Source organism: Pristis pectinata, chromosome 35 (assembly GCF_009764475.1).
Source record: "Pristis pectinata isolate sPriPec2 chromosome 35, sPriPec2.1.pri, whole genome shotgun sequence".
NCBI classification, from domain to species: domain Eukaryota; kingdom Metazoa; phylum Chordata; class Chondrichthyes; order Rhinopristiformes; family Pristidae; genus Pristis; species Pristis pectinata.
In genome coordinates this window covers 11,814,877-11,832,041 of record NC_067439.1, presented here as the reverse complement: position 1 = coordinate 11,832,041, position 17,165 = coordinate 11,814,877, and the positions used below count along the sequence as shown (strand labels likewise).

Here is a 17,165-nt window from a genome sequence, read left to right as displayed (position 1 = left end):
AAATCTTGTCCATGAGGAATCAATTGGCTAGCAACTAAAGTATACCTGCCAACCTAGCTCAGGATGATTAGCAGACAATGAGCTTTTGGATCTGCAAATAAGATGATTAATTTGCTTCAGACAAACATTGTTGCTTGGATATTTTAACATAACCATAGAGATATTAACACCACATGAATTTCAGCAATATTGTTACTACAATCAAAGTCTAATTTTAGAAGTTACAATTTGACCAAATGAGTCAACTATGGTCAATTGGTACATTTTTAGTGATGGAAGCATGTAGGTGAAGTCTGAATGAATGGAATTATTATTTTACACATTTGGTTTAACATTGCATGGTCCAATACACAACAGGTGGAAAAGGTCATATTGCACCGTAATATATATTTCAGTCTGCCAAGGTAAATAATGTTAGCGTTGGACAAACCTTTCTCAAGGATGTCTTCTGCGCCATCTTCCCACTGATCTTCATCTTCATATTCATCATCCACATCTTTAAAGAAAAAGAAAAAAGAATTCAACGTTTCTGATATTTAATTGGCTAATTACTTCAAAGAAAAGTATATGCTCCAATTTTGATAACCATATGGCTACCTTGACAACCCAATTTCTTAGGCTGACAAATGCTAATGGCTCTAAGTTAAACCAGCAGCATCTAGATGGTTAAACAGCAAACCTCTGCGCATACACTATCAAACACACACGTTTCCTGACTGACTGACAGATTCGGAAAGCCAATTCTGCCATTTCTGTCGCGAAACTGCATAGACTTGTTAGCTGCAGAGCTCAGGCCTGCTAAGATTTCCCAGCATTATAATGGGGGGGGGGGGGGGGGGGGGGAGGGGGAGGGGGGTGGTGGGAAGATAGAGCAGGGCAGGAGAGCACCTTCAGTTCCTGCACCAAGATAGATGCTATCAATTCCTCATGATCAGAATCCCATTATTTTCTATAAGGATTTAGGGCTGCAGATTAGGAGGCAAAGCAGACTGCTAATTACTTCCCTTCAAATGAATTCACTTCAGTGCAATGTTTTTAGTTAACTCTTTTTCAAGTTTTTTTTTAAATGCTTGATTTTTCTATAAATACTTAATTCAAATTTTAAAACTCAAATATGAATGAAGAGTCATTTAAAACCTATCAGAAAGAACTTGCAGCTTTCACAGATGAAAAAACTTGGAACGAGTCTTTTGTCGGTTTATAAGGGCAAGGTTTCACCTCACTATGACCCTGCCAGCAAGACTGGCCCTCACATCAAAGTGGAGGCATGGGAGGTTCACAAATGGCAATTCAAGGCAGAAAGACCTGGTCAGCAAGAATGCGCCCACTATCTTTGAGAAAATTCTGGTGGCCATTTTGGTAGCCAAACTAATTCTAGTTAGGCCGCAGCTGGAGTATTGCATTCAGTTCTGGTCGTCCTATTATAGTCCAGGATGTGGAGGCTTTGGAGAGGGTGCAGAAGAGGTTTACCTGGATTAGAGGGCATGTTCTATAAGGAGAGGTGGACATACTTGGGTTGATTTCTCTGGAGCAACAAAGGCCAAGGGGAGAACTGGTAGAGGCTTATAAGATTATGAGAGGCAGAGATAGACAGCTGGTATCTTTCCCCCCGAGTCAAGATGTCTAATACTAGAGGGCATGCATTTAAGGTGAGAAGGGGCAAGTTCAAAGGAGATGTGCGGGGCAAGTTTTTCCTTTCTTTTTTTTTTTACACACAGTGGTGGGTGCTTGGAAACGCACTGACAGGGGTGGTGGTGGAGGCAAATACAATGGAGGAGTTTAAGAGGCTCTTAGATAGGCACACGAATGTGCAGAGAATGGAGGATATGGACATTATGAATTAGTTTCATAACTAGTTTCATTAAAATCAAAAGGGATTAGTTTAGTTAGGCATTTAATTACTAGTTTAATTAGTTTGGCACAACATGATAGACCGAAGGGCTTGTTCTGTGCTGTACTGTTCTATGTTGTATTTCTCATGTGCACATAGATGGTGCCCATTCAAGTGATTGTAAGGGAGAAATTATTTTTAGCAGTACAGTTTTAAATTCAAAATATCTGTATCAATTCCAAATGAAACCACTTTGCTGGAGTAATGCAGGAGCAGCAGACTTAAGTTCTATTGTCAATGATTTGACATCAACTCTTCTGTTGGTTTCATGCCAGGACAGAACCTTGCTCACACTCATCTATATGACAGATGTTAAGTGAGCACAAGCTGGCTTGCCGCCAAATTAATTTGAAAATAAATTCCAAAGGACTGTATGAAATTTCACTTAGCAGATAAATGCAGTCAAAATACTGCAAGCCCAAAGTAGCAGAAGACAACCTCCTGCCAGCTTTCTCCTTCCTTTGGACAAAGTGTACTTTGAATACCTCATATCCAAATTACATAAATGTGTTCAGGTGAGGAAACACCAGTTTAGAAGTCACCGCATCAGTCTGTCAATAAGGGCAATAGTTTGGCACATAGGAAATAGTGCAAATTCTGGTTAGTACATTACAAAGAGCAATTAATTTAGAGCTTAGCAAATCTCAAGCATAAAGTGTTTAAATATAGTCATTAAAAAACACCAAACTGTTGCATCTCATCACAAAGGAAAAAAATCCTAAAGCATGCCTCATTTTCTCAAGAAAAGAGTCAATTTTTACAAAATATATCATTGCAATCTGCAGCAATACAAATATCCATCATATTACGATGCAACTTGATTAGCATTTCCAATCCAGATACAAAGCCACCATAAAAATGTTAATTATGTTCAGTACCAGCTTCATCCAGATGAATCCACCATGTCGCGGCTTCTTCTTGGGTCGTCATCATCTTCTTCCTCATCATACTCTTCCTCTTCTTCCTCCTCCTCCTCTTCCTCCTCTTCTTCCTCCTCCTCATCAACTTCTTCTGCCTCTTCTTCTACCTCTCCTTCTCCCTCTGCTTTCTCGCTGCCGCCCCTGCTTGCATGGTCTTCCTCCTCCCTAGATTACAGAAAAGCACACAGACTACTGATGAGATCGAGATTCACAAAATTGAGTCCCGATGCAGGGTCTTGACTCGAAATGTCAACTGTCCTTTTGCCTCCACAGATGCTGCCTGACCCGCCAAGTTCCTCCTGCTGTTTGTCTTCTGCTCACCAAATTAAAGGTAACTGAAATCAGTCGATATTCCAATTTTATCAGCGTTGAGAAGATTTAATAACCTGGAAAGATTAAGTGGGTGGGAATCTTTTTCCATGGAAAAGCAAATGATGTCCAAGAGAAACTGGTTAGGATGCCCACAGAAGTTATGAAGTGGTTCGACAGAGGAGGTGAGCAAACATACACAGGCAGCCTAATGGCAGATGGAATTTAATCCTAATGAGTATGAGATGATGCACTTCGGGAGAACTGATAAAGGTGGATATATACATTGAATGGTAGGTCCTTAGGGATAATTGAGGAACTGAGGGACCACTGCGTACAGGTGTGGCAGCACAGGTAGAAAAGCTGGGGAACAGAATGTAAGAGTAGGGAGGTTATGATACAACTTTATAAAACACCAAAGACTCTTGCAAATTTCTATAGATATATGGTGGAAAGCATTCTGACTGGTTGCATCACAGCCTGGTATGGAGGCTCCAAAGCACAGGATTGCAAGAGGCTGCAGAGGGTTGTAGACTCAGCCAGCTCCATCATGAGCACAATCCACCCCACCATCAAAGACATCTTCAAGGGGCGGTGCCTCAAGAAGGCGGCATCCATCATTAAGGATCCTCACCATCTGGGACATGCCCTCTTCTCGTTACCATCATCAGGGAGGAGTCTGAGGACCCACGCTCAATGATTCAGGAGCAGCTTCTTCCCCTCCATCATTAGATTTCTGAACGGTCCATGAACACTACCTCATTGTTCCTTTTTCTTTTCCCCGCACTATTTATTTTGTAATTTATAGTTTTGTTTTTAAAAATGTTCTTTGCACTGTACTGCTACTGCAAAACAACAAATTTCACGTCATATAAGACAGTGATAATAAACCTGATCCCGAACATTGGTTAGGCCACAGCTAAAGTACTGTGTGCAGTTCTGGTCACCGCACTTAGGAAGGACATGATTGACTGGAGAGGGCATGGAAAAGATTCACCAGAACATTTTCTGGCATGGAGGATTTCAGTTATGAGAGACTGGATAGGCTGCTTTCCTTGGACTTTTGCAAGGGTTTTGACAAGGTCCCACTGGTAGGCTGGTCCAGAAAGTTAAGGCACATGGGGTCCAAGGTGTTTTGGCAAACTGGATCCAAAATTGGCTTGGTGATCGAAGATAGAGGGCAGTGGTAAAGGATTGTTTGTCTGACCGGAAATCTGTAACTAGTGGTGGACTGCAGGGATCAGTGCTGTGGCCTTGGTTGCTTATCATAACTTGGATGAGAATGTCTATGGTCTAATAAGTTTGCTGATAACACAAAGATTGGTGGAGTTGTAGATAGTGAGGATGGTTGCCTAAGGATATGGAGTGACATAGATCAGGTGGAAAGTTGGGCAGAGTGGTGGCAATGGCAGAATTTGGGCGGATGGAATTTAATCCAGACAAGTGTGAGGTAATGTACTTTGGGCTGTGTAATACTGACAGGATACATACAGTAAATGGCAGGGAAGCTTAGAAGTGTTGATGTACAGAGTGACCCTTGGGGTGCAAGTTCACAGCTCTCTGAAAACTGCAACATAGGTGGATAGGTAGTGAAGCCAGCGTTTAGCTTCCTTGCTTTCATAGACAGGGTTATTGAGTACAAGAGTTGGGGCATCATGTTGCATCTGTACAAGATATTGGTTGGGCCACACTTGCAATAGTGTATGCAGTTCTGGTCACCATACAATAGAAAGGATGTGATAGCACTTGAAAGAATGCAGAAGAGATTCACCAGGTTTTTGCTTGGACTGGAAGGTTTCAGTTACAAGGAGAGATTGGATAGGCTGGGATTGTTCTCACTGGAGTGCAGAAGGCTGAAGGGTGACCTGAGAGAGATTAATAAAATTATGAGGGGCATAGATAGGGTAGACAGTCACACTCTTTCTCCAAAGGTAGAGGAGTTTAAAACTTGAGGACATAGGTTTAAGGTGACATGGGAAATATTTAAAGGAGATCTGAGGAGCAAATTTTTCACACAGAGAAAAGTATACATTGTTATATTTGTAAAAGAAAATATATATATTTAAATGTATATGGAACAAGCTGCCAGACGAGATGGTATTGGTGGGTACAATCACAGTGTTTAAAAAACATTTTGACAGGTAAATGGATAGGAATGAAAGAGGGATATGAACCAAATGCAGGAAAATGGGATTATCGTAGATAGGCAGCATGGATGAGTTGGGCCGGAGGGCCTGTTTCTGTGCTATACAACTCTATGAGTTAAAATTTCATACCAATACCCATTCATCAGAACGGAGAAAGATGAGAGATAAAACACTTTTGAAGACGCTGAGAAAGGGAAGCGCGAAGAATGCAAAGGAAAAACCTGTGATAGGGTTGTAGGCAAGAGAGATCAAATAAAAAAGAGGTGATAGCACAGGGTGAAAGGAGTGTGCAAACAGACTAACAAATAACGGAAGGTCAGTCTAGAGAAGGTGTAGACAGAAATAGAATGCCCATCTGAAATTTTCAACATTCATTTGTCCCCTGGAAATGTAAAATACAAAAATTAGAGATGATTATAAAAAATTGTTGAATTCTGTTGATTCACAAAGGTGCAATGTGTCCCATTGTAAGGTAAGGTGTTTGTTCCTCCTGCTTACATTGAGATTCAGTCAAACAGTGGAGGAGACTGAAAACAGAGGTCAAAGTGGCAGTGGGAAGGATAATTAAATAGACAACTGGAAGCTAAAGCAGAAGGGGGCAAGTCACTACAACTAAACAGAAGCATTCGACAAACTAAACACTAAACCCACGTTCAGCTTTTCCAATATAGAGGAAACCACATTGTGAGCAGTAAGCTCTCTATACTAAATGCAAGTAAATCTCTACTTCACCTAGAAAGAGTGCTTAGTGCGCTGGATGGTTAGAAACCAGGAGGTAAAAGGGCAGGTAAGGGATCTCCTGCAGTTGGAAAGGTGAATGTCCATTGATGGAAGAATGGACCAGAGCATCTTTTGGAATGCTGAAAGGGGAGAGGAGAGGAGAGGGAAGTCTGTCGTGGCAGTATCAGATTTAAAAGAGTTGGAACACTAGATCTGAATTTCAAGTACCTCATTTTCCTCTTGCTCTTCTCCCTCACTGCTGCGGGAACTCTCATCATCAGTAAAGTTGCTCCCATCACTGTCCGACATCTTGTGGACTCAGTGAAAGACTGAAATAAAAAGAGTTTGTTTAAGGTATAGGAATTATACCTTATATTGGAATTTTCAATGTGAATATCTGTGTGCCTTACATGCAATAGCCTAGCTGAGTTTGGGTGTACAAAATAACAATGTATTCAAATACCAGGAGTTTAAGGCTCTTTTATGCAATGTATCACCTTTTAAGCGTTCAAGAGTAAATAAATATCACATCATCCTTAAATATAGACTCTGAACAGTTATTACCAAGATGTACAAGGAAAGCGTGCGTGCAAAATAAACTATAATCAATTTGTTATGATTTAAATAGAAGAATAGACTTTGAACAAGATATTTTGGCAATACAACATCGAACTAAATTAAGCAGAAAATATGAAAACAAATTTCACCATAAAATTGAAACTTACAAATCTAGAACAAAGGCAGCTGAAACTGTGATAATTGGTTTAACACTTTGGCACCACGTAACAAAATGTTTCCAAAGTGTCGTTCAATAGCACTCTTTCTCAGTTACCTGCTAAACTTTATGCTGATGCTCACGAACCTCAAAAGATAATAAATTGGTTTTGAAGCAATCCGGGATGCCATGAAGATCAGATACAATGTTCTTTCCAAATATTACTACTATTATAATAACTTATTTTCTAATTGAAGCACAACAGACTTGAAATGTTAACTGTCTCTCTCTCCACAAATGCTGAATGACGCAAGGCACTTGTGGGAGCATGCTCTGTTTATATTTCAGATTTTTAACATCTGATTTTTTGTTTGCTTTCTGAGATTACATTGAAAAAAAACATGCCCTTCTCCTCTTGAGTCTTTGCTCTTGGTTTATGTTTCACAGATGCCAGTTAACCTTTAATACCATACAAGTCCATACTTCATCTGAGTCCAGGGAGTGAATGTCAACAAGCTACTCGACCATGGAATTACTATAACACAGCCCGCCGCAATCCTCACTCTACATCCATGCACATCTTTTTTACTGCTAGGACAAATGAATATAGATCATTTGGAAATTCTGGAGCCATTTGCATTGTTGTTCTTTAAAACGACCCCCTGAAATGGTGCCATCGAGACAATCTATTTCAACCTTCATAAGACCTTCAGATTCTGCCTCTCTCTCAGGTAATCTACTGCCAAAATCCTCATACATTTCTTTATTATTTCTTTGCCCAACTGTTGCAAGGTACTCCTGGTTGGATTCTAATCTTCCACCCTTCATGAATTTGAGATCATCCAAAACTCTGCTGTTCTCAACCAAACTCTCTCTCACTCATGCAAATTATTCCTGTTCCTACTGACCTACATTGTCTACAATTCTCACTTTTATTTTGAAACCCCTCAATAACTGTAACCCTCCGTCAGCCTGCTGAGATCTACACTCCGTCAGCCTGCTGAGATCTACACTCCGTCATTCCAGTCTCCTGAGCATTTGTATGTTAATCCATTCGCTATTGATGACTGCGATTTCAGATGCCTGGCCCCAATAGCACAGGAGTTTTCTCCTTAAACCTTCCTGCCACTCTCTTACCCGGTGTAAAAATCTTCCTTAACACTTACTCTTTTGACCAAGCCTTTGGCCTTCTGCCTCAGTCTCACATTTTGTTTTATGATGGAACAGATAAGCACTGTTACTGACAGGTCAAGGAATCCTAGTGTATACTGGAGAGGGGAAATCAAACAATTATCACCACAGAATAAAAGAAAATAATCTGATGAAACCAAAAATGGGAAAAAATATAATGAACTGAAACTATTTCCATTTGTTAGATTTATTAAGGTTATTCACTTCACATAGACCGATACTCCACTAAAGTGCAAGTTCCTTCCAGTTTACAAAATCAAATGCAGTGTGTGAGTATCCTACAGCCTATAAAGTGAACAATTAGGTCCGTGTTGGCTCTGTTAAAGAGATATCCCATTTATCCCAATCCACAGCCCTTCCCCCAGAGCCTTGCATTTATTATCCTTTTGAGGTAAATATTCAATCCTTATGTGCAAGATACCACTAAATCTTCTTCCACCCTCCTTTGAGATAAGGTAAAATATGGAACAAAACAGCAAGTGAGGGCAAGATCCCTCATATCCAACAACAACACTTGCTGGAAACACAAACCTCAGAAAGCATACAAAGCAATATGGGACAAGCAGGAGCTACCCATGACAATATATATACTTCTATAACTCCAATAATTCACTTGTTCATGGTTGAATCTTTGCATATCATGGTTGTGATTTATATTATAGGTTTAAAACCTACTGCAGGGTTCTGGGCAAAATATCCAGGCCGACACATGGCTGTTACACTACAACTAAGAATTTATCTGGAGTAAAGTGTTGTCTGAAATGAATAAACCAATGGCTCGTCCTAAACAATTTGATGTCACAATTTCGAAGGGCAAGAACTACTCTCCATCACCCCTTCCCTCCCCACCCCAGATTACCTGTTGGCCAACATCAAAACAATGATATGATGCTCATCACGCTTATGTTCGTGACAGCTCACTCTCAGTGTTCCAAGAACCTCGAGATAGACAAATTTTCAACTGATACTTTAAATGACCCGATTGGAATCTAGCTGCTGGTTCATATCCCAAAGCCAACAAACCCCCTTTATCTGAGCACAAAGTTAAAATCAAAACTGAATTTTGGATAAGGGAACTTCATAGAAATACAATGATAGGTCATGGCCACGTGCACCAAAGTAGTTAAGAGATCAGATTATCAGCCTTAATGCAAACTAAACCTTCCAGTTTGTATTGTGAAAATTAAAATTCCTCAAGAGGGGGGCAAACAGTACACACACATTTCATCTGAGGATGAGTCGCAAAGATAAACAAATTGGGTTTATCTTTTCTCTGAGATGTAATCTAGTCGGTTCCGGTTCCAGGAGCAAACTTTATTCCTCAGACGATGCTAAACTCACATGTTCGGAATGAAAAACTCAGGGTTTAAATACAATCAAAGTCCAAGCAAGAGGCGCAAGATGCTGAAGCACTGCATCAATGGGTCACTTCTGGCCTGGGGAGTCTCCTCTCAGGAATAAAACCCAACGGCCGAGCCAGGCCGAGCAAAAAACACCAGGCGTGGGTGGCAGCGGCTCCCGGCACGGGTGGCGAGGGTGCAGGTAACCCGGGGGCAGCGGTGCGGCCTAGCTGGCGTCCCCAAGCCTGGGACTCAGTTAGAGACTGTGGCCGATCTGCCCCGCCGGCCGACTACCGCCACGCCACCCGAGTGCAGGCCACGAACCGGCCACGTCAACCACATCCGTCACCGCTCTCGGCAACGATTCACTGGTCACTCACCAAGTCCCGGACCGGTCCTCCTCCCCCGCCGCCGCCGTTCGCGCGAACACAGCTCGTCACCGGGCGTGCGCGGCGCCGCGTCTGTGGAAAGGCTAACGTGCGCGGCATCGCCTGAGAGTGGCCGCGCTGCGTGTGACGTAACGTCAGCGCGTGCGCGCGCCCCGGGAACGGACCGTCAGCACGTGGGCGCGCCACGCCCTGGGTACGGACCGTCCGCGCATGCGGCCTGGCCGGCAATACCTCCACTGTCTCCCTGTCCCCTTCCAACATCCCCAAGAGTTCATTCCCTGTGCGATTCACTGGTTCGTTCTCTCATTTCTGCTGGATACCCACTCTCATTCCCATTCCTCTCCACATTCCCCTCCAATATTCCTCTCCACATTCCCCTCCAATATTCCTCTCCACATTCCCCTCCAATATTCCTCTCCACATTCCCCTCCAATATACCTCTCCACATTCCCCTCCAATATTCCTCTCCACATTCCCCTCCAATATTCCTCTCCACATTCCCCTCCAATATTCCCCACTTATGGTTATCTTGCCAACTACCTCCATTCTGTGCACCCTGCTTCTTGAACCCTCTGCCAATGGGAAAGTTTTTCTCCATCCTCTGTACCCTTGACACAAGAGACTGCAGGTGCTGGAACGCAGATGGGTCCTGATGCAGGGTTTTGAACTGAAACGTCGTCAATTCCTTCACCACCCCCCCCAAACACCCACATGCTGCTCGACCCACTGTTTGTCCAGCAGATTTTTTGCTGATTATACCCTTAATGTTGTCAAATATCTCCTCTTCCAACCCCAGCATTCCATTCTGTCCTACTTGCCTGTGTTTGGCCCGTATCCATATAAACCTTTCCTACACATGTACTTGAGAAACAAAGGATTGCAGATGCTGTCCGCAACCGCGCAGAACACCTGCGCTCTGTCCGTAACCGTGACCTGCATCTCCCCGTTGCCAGTCACTTCAATTCCCCCTCCCACACTATCACTGATATGACAGTCCTCAGACTCCTCCACTGCCAGGAGAATTCCAAGCGCAAACTGGAGGAACAGCACCTCATTTTCCATCTTGGAACCTTGCAGCCTAACGGCTATGAACATTGAATTCTCCCACTTTGGGTAATCCCCACCCCCCACCTTGCTTCTCTTCTTCCCCTTTCCTAGCCTCTTTTTTTTTCTTTTTTCTTCCTCTCTCTCCTTTCCTTTGACCCATCCCCCGATGTATCCGCTCTCCCCTCCTGTCCCGCACCTACCTGTCACTATCTCTTACCTGCATCTACCTATCACCACCTTGTGCCCACCCCACCTCCCCTCTTCTGTCCACCAATCGCTGCTCTGCTTTTCTTCCTATATATTGGGCTTCCCCTTTTCCTACCTTCAGTCCTGAAGAAGGGTCCTGACCTGAAACGTTGACCTCCTGCTTTTCTCCACGGATGCTGCCCGGCCTGCTGAGTTCCTTCAGCATTGTCGTGTTTTTCATCTATCCATACACTTATCCATTCTGTGGAGGGAAGGTGAACAGATGAGTTTTTTCATGTAATAAATTGATAGGCAAAGATTTCAGTAAAGGTTGTATAGTTATTTGAAAAGCTTATTTTGCAATGTATAAGAGAATGGGTACAGAGCTTATTTTGCAATGTATAAGAGAAAGGGTACAGTATATTAAATGATGTTAAATTGTTTAGCTGCCTTTGTGGGATTTGAACTCATTTTCAGATATTAGTCCAATAATTTAATCATTATGCTACTATAACCCATTATTCTACATGCACCAAGATCACACAATCAGCAGTCATGACAAAATAGTCCATTTTGTTTTGGCAATAGTGATTGAGGGATAAATATGAGTCATGATAGAAATGAGTTAGTATTTTCTGAATTTATTATTGTTTCTTTCCATCAAATAATACAGTACTTCAGTGGTTTGCAGATTTGGCAGTATAATGGAATCTTTTGTTTCTGGGGTCCAATCCAAATTTTTGGATTGTAAACAAAAGCAAAATACTGTGCTGCAAATATTGTTTAATATCTCTGCAGGTCAGGCATCATCTGTTGAGGGAGAAACAGCTAAGGTTTCATATCAATTTGAGAGAACCAGTTGGTTGTAAACCTCCTCTCTTGATAGTTCTACTGTTTGTTTATGTTTGCTGAAAATTCGCTGCAAGTTTTAAATCCAAAATATTTAATTGCTCATAATTTTTGCATTCAATTTCTCAGTACACAAAGTGCAACTATTGAGCCAAGGCTGGTGCCCTGATTTCTGAAGCGGGAAGATGAACAGATGAGTTTTTCATTTAACAAATTGACAGGCAAAGGTTTGAGTAAAGGTTGGATGGATAGCTTATTTGAAATGTTTTTTATGCAACATATAAGAGGTGGGGTAGAGTTTTACGAAGTGTGGAAGGTACAAGATGTAGCTCAATAAAGTATAGATATGAGAGACCGCAGATGCTGGAGTCTGGAGCAAAAAGTGAACTGCTGGGGGAGCTCCACAGACTAAGCAGCATCTGTGGAGGCAAAAGGATGGTCAGCATTTCGGGCTGAGACTCTGTATCAGGATTGTGAGGGTAGAGGGAAGAAGGCCAGTAATAAACAGGTGAGAGAGAGGGGTGAGACGGGCTGGTAGGGTGATAGGTGGAACCAGGTGAGGTAGGTGGAGGAGCAGAAGGTGATATATGGTGATATAAGAGAGGGATCATGGAACTAGATGGGGAGGAATAGGAAAGGTAGACCGAGGGAGAAGTAGCCCAGGTGGATAGGTGTGTGGGTGATGGGCAGATGGAGCTAGGCGGGGGATGGTAACAAATCCAGGTAATGGGAAGAGGGGAATGGTCAGGGTGAACATAAGGAGAGAAAACCTAGGTGGACAAGTGGGAGTGGGAAAGGAACACAGGAGGTGTGGGTTACCTGAAATTGGAAAATTCACCATTTATACCTTTGAGCTACTCAATTGGAGTATGAGGTGTTGTCAGAGTGCAGTTGATCCCTACAGTCCTGTGTACCTGGTTTACAAAGGCTTTACCTTACATCTCTGTCCTGCTATTTCTGATCTTGGCTATTTAGTGATGATATTCAGTCAAAAATGAAATGCTCCCCACTAATACCCCAAGATAAACTGAATGGTAGTTATTATACTATGTTCATTGTCATAGCTTTATTTACCAGAAAGACCCATGGTTTGATTCTTGATCTCTCTTAACAAAGCATCTCTCAGCTGGGGTAACAGTCACAGTGTAACAACTAACTTCATGGTCTTTATTCTAGGAATGAGAAAAACTGCCAGCTTTATACTTCAACTTCTGTTTCTAATTGGTGGTTGGAGACTTCTGCTAGACAGTGGATATCAGAAAAGGAAAAATAGGTTTGGATTCTGCCAATAATCACCGATTCAGTTTTTCCAGTTTCTCCTGTTCTGTCTCATCTGTTTTGTTAATGCCACTTTCCGCACCTGTGCTTCCAACATCTTCATTTCGCTTCATAGACAACGAGTCCAGCTGCTACCTCACAGCTCCAGATTCAGATTCAATCCTAATCTCTGATGTCAGTGTGGAGTTTGCATTGTTCTCCCTGTAACCATATGGGTTTCCTCTAGATGCTCCAGTTTCCTCCCACATCCCAAAGGCATATGGGTTGGTAGATTTATTGGCTACTATAAATTGCTCCAATTGTGTAGGTGAGTGGTAGAATCCAGGGTGGTGCTGGTTGATGGGGGGGAGGGGGGCGCATGGAGTTGAGAATGTGGGGAGAATGGAAAAAAAAGGATGATTATAGATGTTTGCTTGATGGTTGGTGTGGACTCAAAGGGCCTGTATGAATCTATGAATTCCACACCACCATATTTGACGGTGCTCTTCACCATGTCTCTGTCATATCTTCCAATTCTGCTGTTACTCAGTTCTCTGCCTTCCAGAATCAATGCAGGATTCCCTTCCTATCTCATTTACAACTTCCACATTCAGCAAATCATCCTCTGTCATTTTGTTCACTTCCATCATGATGTGCCTTCTGTTCCTCTAATCAACTTGGGTTCACCCCCTCTTATCTTTCCCTTCCCACATACGCTACTGGAGGAGATCAAACACCTTCCCTCCCCTGGTTCAGAGCCTCAAACACATTTCCCATATGACAACAGCGATGTCTTCACTCAATTCAGAATATTAAATGATCTCCCTCCTTAGCAGTGAGACCAAATGCAGAATAGATGACCAAGAACAATCCATTCAAGCTCCAGGTGCTTCCAGCTGCCTGTCACTTTCATTTTCTGTCCCATAATCACCTGGACCTCTGTCTGAGGCTTCTTGCACTGTTCCACTGAAAGTCCAAACAAGCACGTCGTTAGACACATTATTGCATATCATGGATTCCCAGACACAACATTGTGTTTAAAGTTTACAGCTTATAATCACTTTTCCAACAGTGGCTGTTGGTGATGCTTCTGCTACTCCCATGTAAATCTTTTATAAGCTCTTTCTTTTCTGACTTGTTCCATTATCATCTCCTTTTGTCAAGTGTTATCATCCCTTCTCTCATTTAACTTCTATTATCCTGCCCTTACAATAGGCCAACTCTCATTTCTTTCTTGCGTGGCTTCCTCTTGCTGCCTCTTACTTTTAGCCATAGAGTCGTACATCACAAAGTCAGGCCCATACTGACCATCAAGGTCCAATCTACACTAATCCCATTTACTAGCTCTTGGTTCATTGCCTTTGGTGCTGATGAAAGATCATTCACTTTCTTGAAATAATTCTGTTTCTTCCTTTTCTGACGCTCCCTGACTTTTTTTTAAATGTTTTCAGCCTTTTCTATTCTTATTTAAAAATGCAGTAAAGTGCATGAGAATGTTTGGAGCAATAAAAGGGACTACAGAAATCTAAGTGTTTCTTTGTACTTGGAATGGTAAGAAACAGGGGATTCAGTGAAAGGAGAGGAATTTTGATGACTGTTTAATTGGCATTGCTGCTGATAGATTATCAGAACTGACATTTAGCAATTAACAATTTGTAAATGAAATACAAAATTAGGCAGGGAAAACTTTATACATTTCTGAACAACTCCAGCAATCAGCCTATTTTCCATAATATTTACTTACAATATAGGAGGCCATTTGGCCACTGAGTCTTTGCCAGCCCTCAGAGCAATCCCATCATTACCATACTAACCCGCCCCCTGCAGACACACAAACACACACTTAGTTCCCTTATAACCTAGTCTCTCTAACATGCCCACCCTGAAAAAAAGGTGGTGGGTACAGTAAACGGCAAAGTTCTTAGCTGGCCTGAATGTGAGGAAAGCCACTTGAATTTCTTTTTTAAATTTATATTTAAAACTGGATGCAAGGGTGAAATACATTTCTGTATTACGTGCATTGAAATAAAAACACATAACTTTATTCAGACGTTTAAGGCATAAAACATTGAAAATGCACATTTACCTTAGAAAATAAAGAGAAATATTAAAAATCAAAAACCTGCTGCACATCTGAAATAAAAACTGAAAGTACTCTAAATCCTCAGGTCAGGAAACGAGAGACTGGAATCTGGAGCAACAACTCCGTAGGTCGGACAGCATTTATTGATAGAGAAAAATTGCATTTTTTTCAAAGCAAAAAGTCAAACGTTTCTCATTGTTCTGTAAAATGAGTGGTGTTCTGTAAAGTGAGCCAGCTATCGAGTTGTCCACTCATCCCCACAAATCTGCATACTCAATCGTTGAATTCGGCATCTTTCGTCCCGAGACTTCGTGTATTTCCGTGCAATGACGCCTGCACGTTGGCACTCGGGCGGCGGACGATTCGGGTATTTCCGTACTAAAAGACATCCGCCGCACCCACACCCACCCGAAGCTACAGCTTCGGCCACTTTCGGCGGGGACGCTGGATCTCGGCAGTTTCCGGCGACGTTCGTGAGCTTCCGTGAGTGGGGATTTTTTTTTCTCTCTCTCCCCCACTGCCGTGCGTCACGCCGTCGACGGGCGCCATGTTGTCGAGCTGTTTTGTTCAGTCATTGTGTAATGGAGAGAAACCCGGGGGTCGGATCCGCACAGAAAAGCACCGAGAAAATACCAAAACGCTTAAACAGTTACCAACAGAGCCGGTTTATTTCCTATCTTTAGAATCAGTGAGAGCCTAATTGCTGGTAATTTTAGAGGCCTTTAGAGACAGACAAAAGGGAGAGAGCGAGCGAGAGAAAATGTCTCTCGAAAGCCTCAGCCTCACCTCCTCCAACAAGCAGTCCCCCCAAAACGAGCACAACATCAACCTCACTGAGTCAGGAGACGAAAGGTCGAGTAAAAACAACCTTTTTTTTATCCAACATTTCTATATTTTATTATCTTTTATTTATAAAAAAAACAAACCAACAACAACCAAAAAAAATCCAACAACCCACCAAGGTTTTTTCTGAAAAAGAGAAAGGAAACCTTGGAAACGTAAGGTAGAGGAATGTATCTTTGGATTAATATTTTTCTTTTTAATCTCATTTTAAATCCTCTGGAAAAGTTTATTCGCTCGATTTTTAAAAAAATATATATTTATATAATTAAAAAAATAAACCAGGAATTTGAGGGAGGGGGGTGGTTTGAGGCCTATTTGCATGCTTGGGTGGCAGAGAGCAATGCGGATGTGTCTTTAATGCAGAGGAATTATTAACAGGAGAGCCTGTTTCTGTTATTGCATTCGAGTTTAATTACATTAATGCTTATTTTCGATATAAATCCTCTAATAAATGGAGCCCGTTTAAAGGACATCGACAAGTGACCTTTGAACTTGGATTTTTTTTTACCCAGCGTCCCCATGTAGCATGTAAATAGAGAAACATTTATAATTTATTTTATCCCCTCTATTGTGATGTGTTGGTGATGATTTTCCTTTAAATATGCATGGTCTATTAAAAAAAATCTTGTCATTTTACAAACGCAGCTGCCTAAAATGTATTTTATTTGTTCTGGTGGCTTCAAAAATCTGTTAGTATTCACAGCAACAAAACAAAATCACCACTTTCTGTTTGTACAATATTTACCTGGTATTGTGAAACATTGATATTGTATCATTTCCTGTTTTCTTTACAAGAAAACAAAAGTGTCATTCTTTTAACTATTTTCACTGTTAATCAATGCATAACTGACCCCTTGGTATACATTTTTTAATCATTTTCTGTGTGGCGTGCCAATGAACAGTGTTGTCATTAGGATTTCAATAAAATGTAATAGTGGATGTGTAAAAGTCACTCCATATCCACTTGAACCAAAAATGCACAGTACACTTTTAGATTGCACCCTTCTGGTTTCAAATTATTCTTTTGGGGGTGAATAACACAAAAAAATGCAATCATCGAGATAAATTGCAATTAACAGGCAACACTGAAATACCTTAAGCCTATATTCAATTATGTGCAGTTATGATTTGTAATATGACCCTGTTGACAACACTGGAAAATCTTAGGTGCAAAGAGAGGTGTTGCAGGATAAACTCAACTGCATTTTAGATAATATATTCAGAATTAAAGATTTGACATAGACAAGTGCAGCCTTTATTATAACTATCTTGTCCATA

General features: G+C 41.6%; 2 protein-coding genes across 2 annotated transcripts in view; one reads left to right on the top strand and one right to left on the bottom strand.

Annotated features, from left to right (window-relative positions):
* supt5h (SPT5 homolog, DSIF elongation factor subunit) overlaps nt 1-9,715 on the bottom strand; it is a 60,899-nt gene extending 51,184 nt beyond the window's left edge. The window contains 6 exon segments of the mRNA XM_052044393.1: nt 431-496; nt 2,770-2,784; nt 2,787-2,819; nt 2,822-2,976; nt 6,217-6,316; nt 9,614-9,715. Coding sequence (XP_051900353.1) covers nt 431-496; nt 2,770-2,784; nt 2,787-2,819; nt 2,822-2,976; nt 6,217-6,296 — 349 coding nt within the window. The 5' untranslated portion in view covers nt 6,297-6,316; nt 9,614-9,715.
* Nucleotides 9,716-15,610: 5,895 nt separating this feature from the next.
* The window catches only part of zc3h4 (zinc finger CCCH-type containing 4), a 37,812-nt gene continuing 36,257 nt past the window's right edge, over nt 15,611-17,165 (top strand). Inside the window, 1 exon segment of the mRNA XM_052044062.1 lies at nt 15,611-15,896. Within this exon segment, the coding sequence (XP_051900022.1) occupies nt 15,805-15,896 (92 nt within the window). The 5' untranslated portion in view covers nt 15,611-15,804.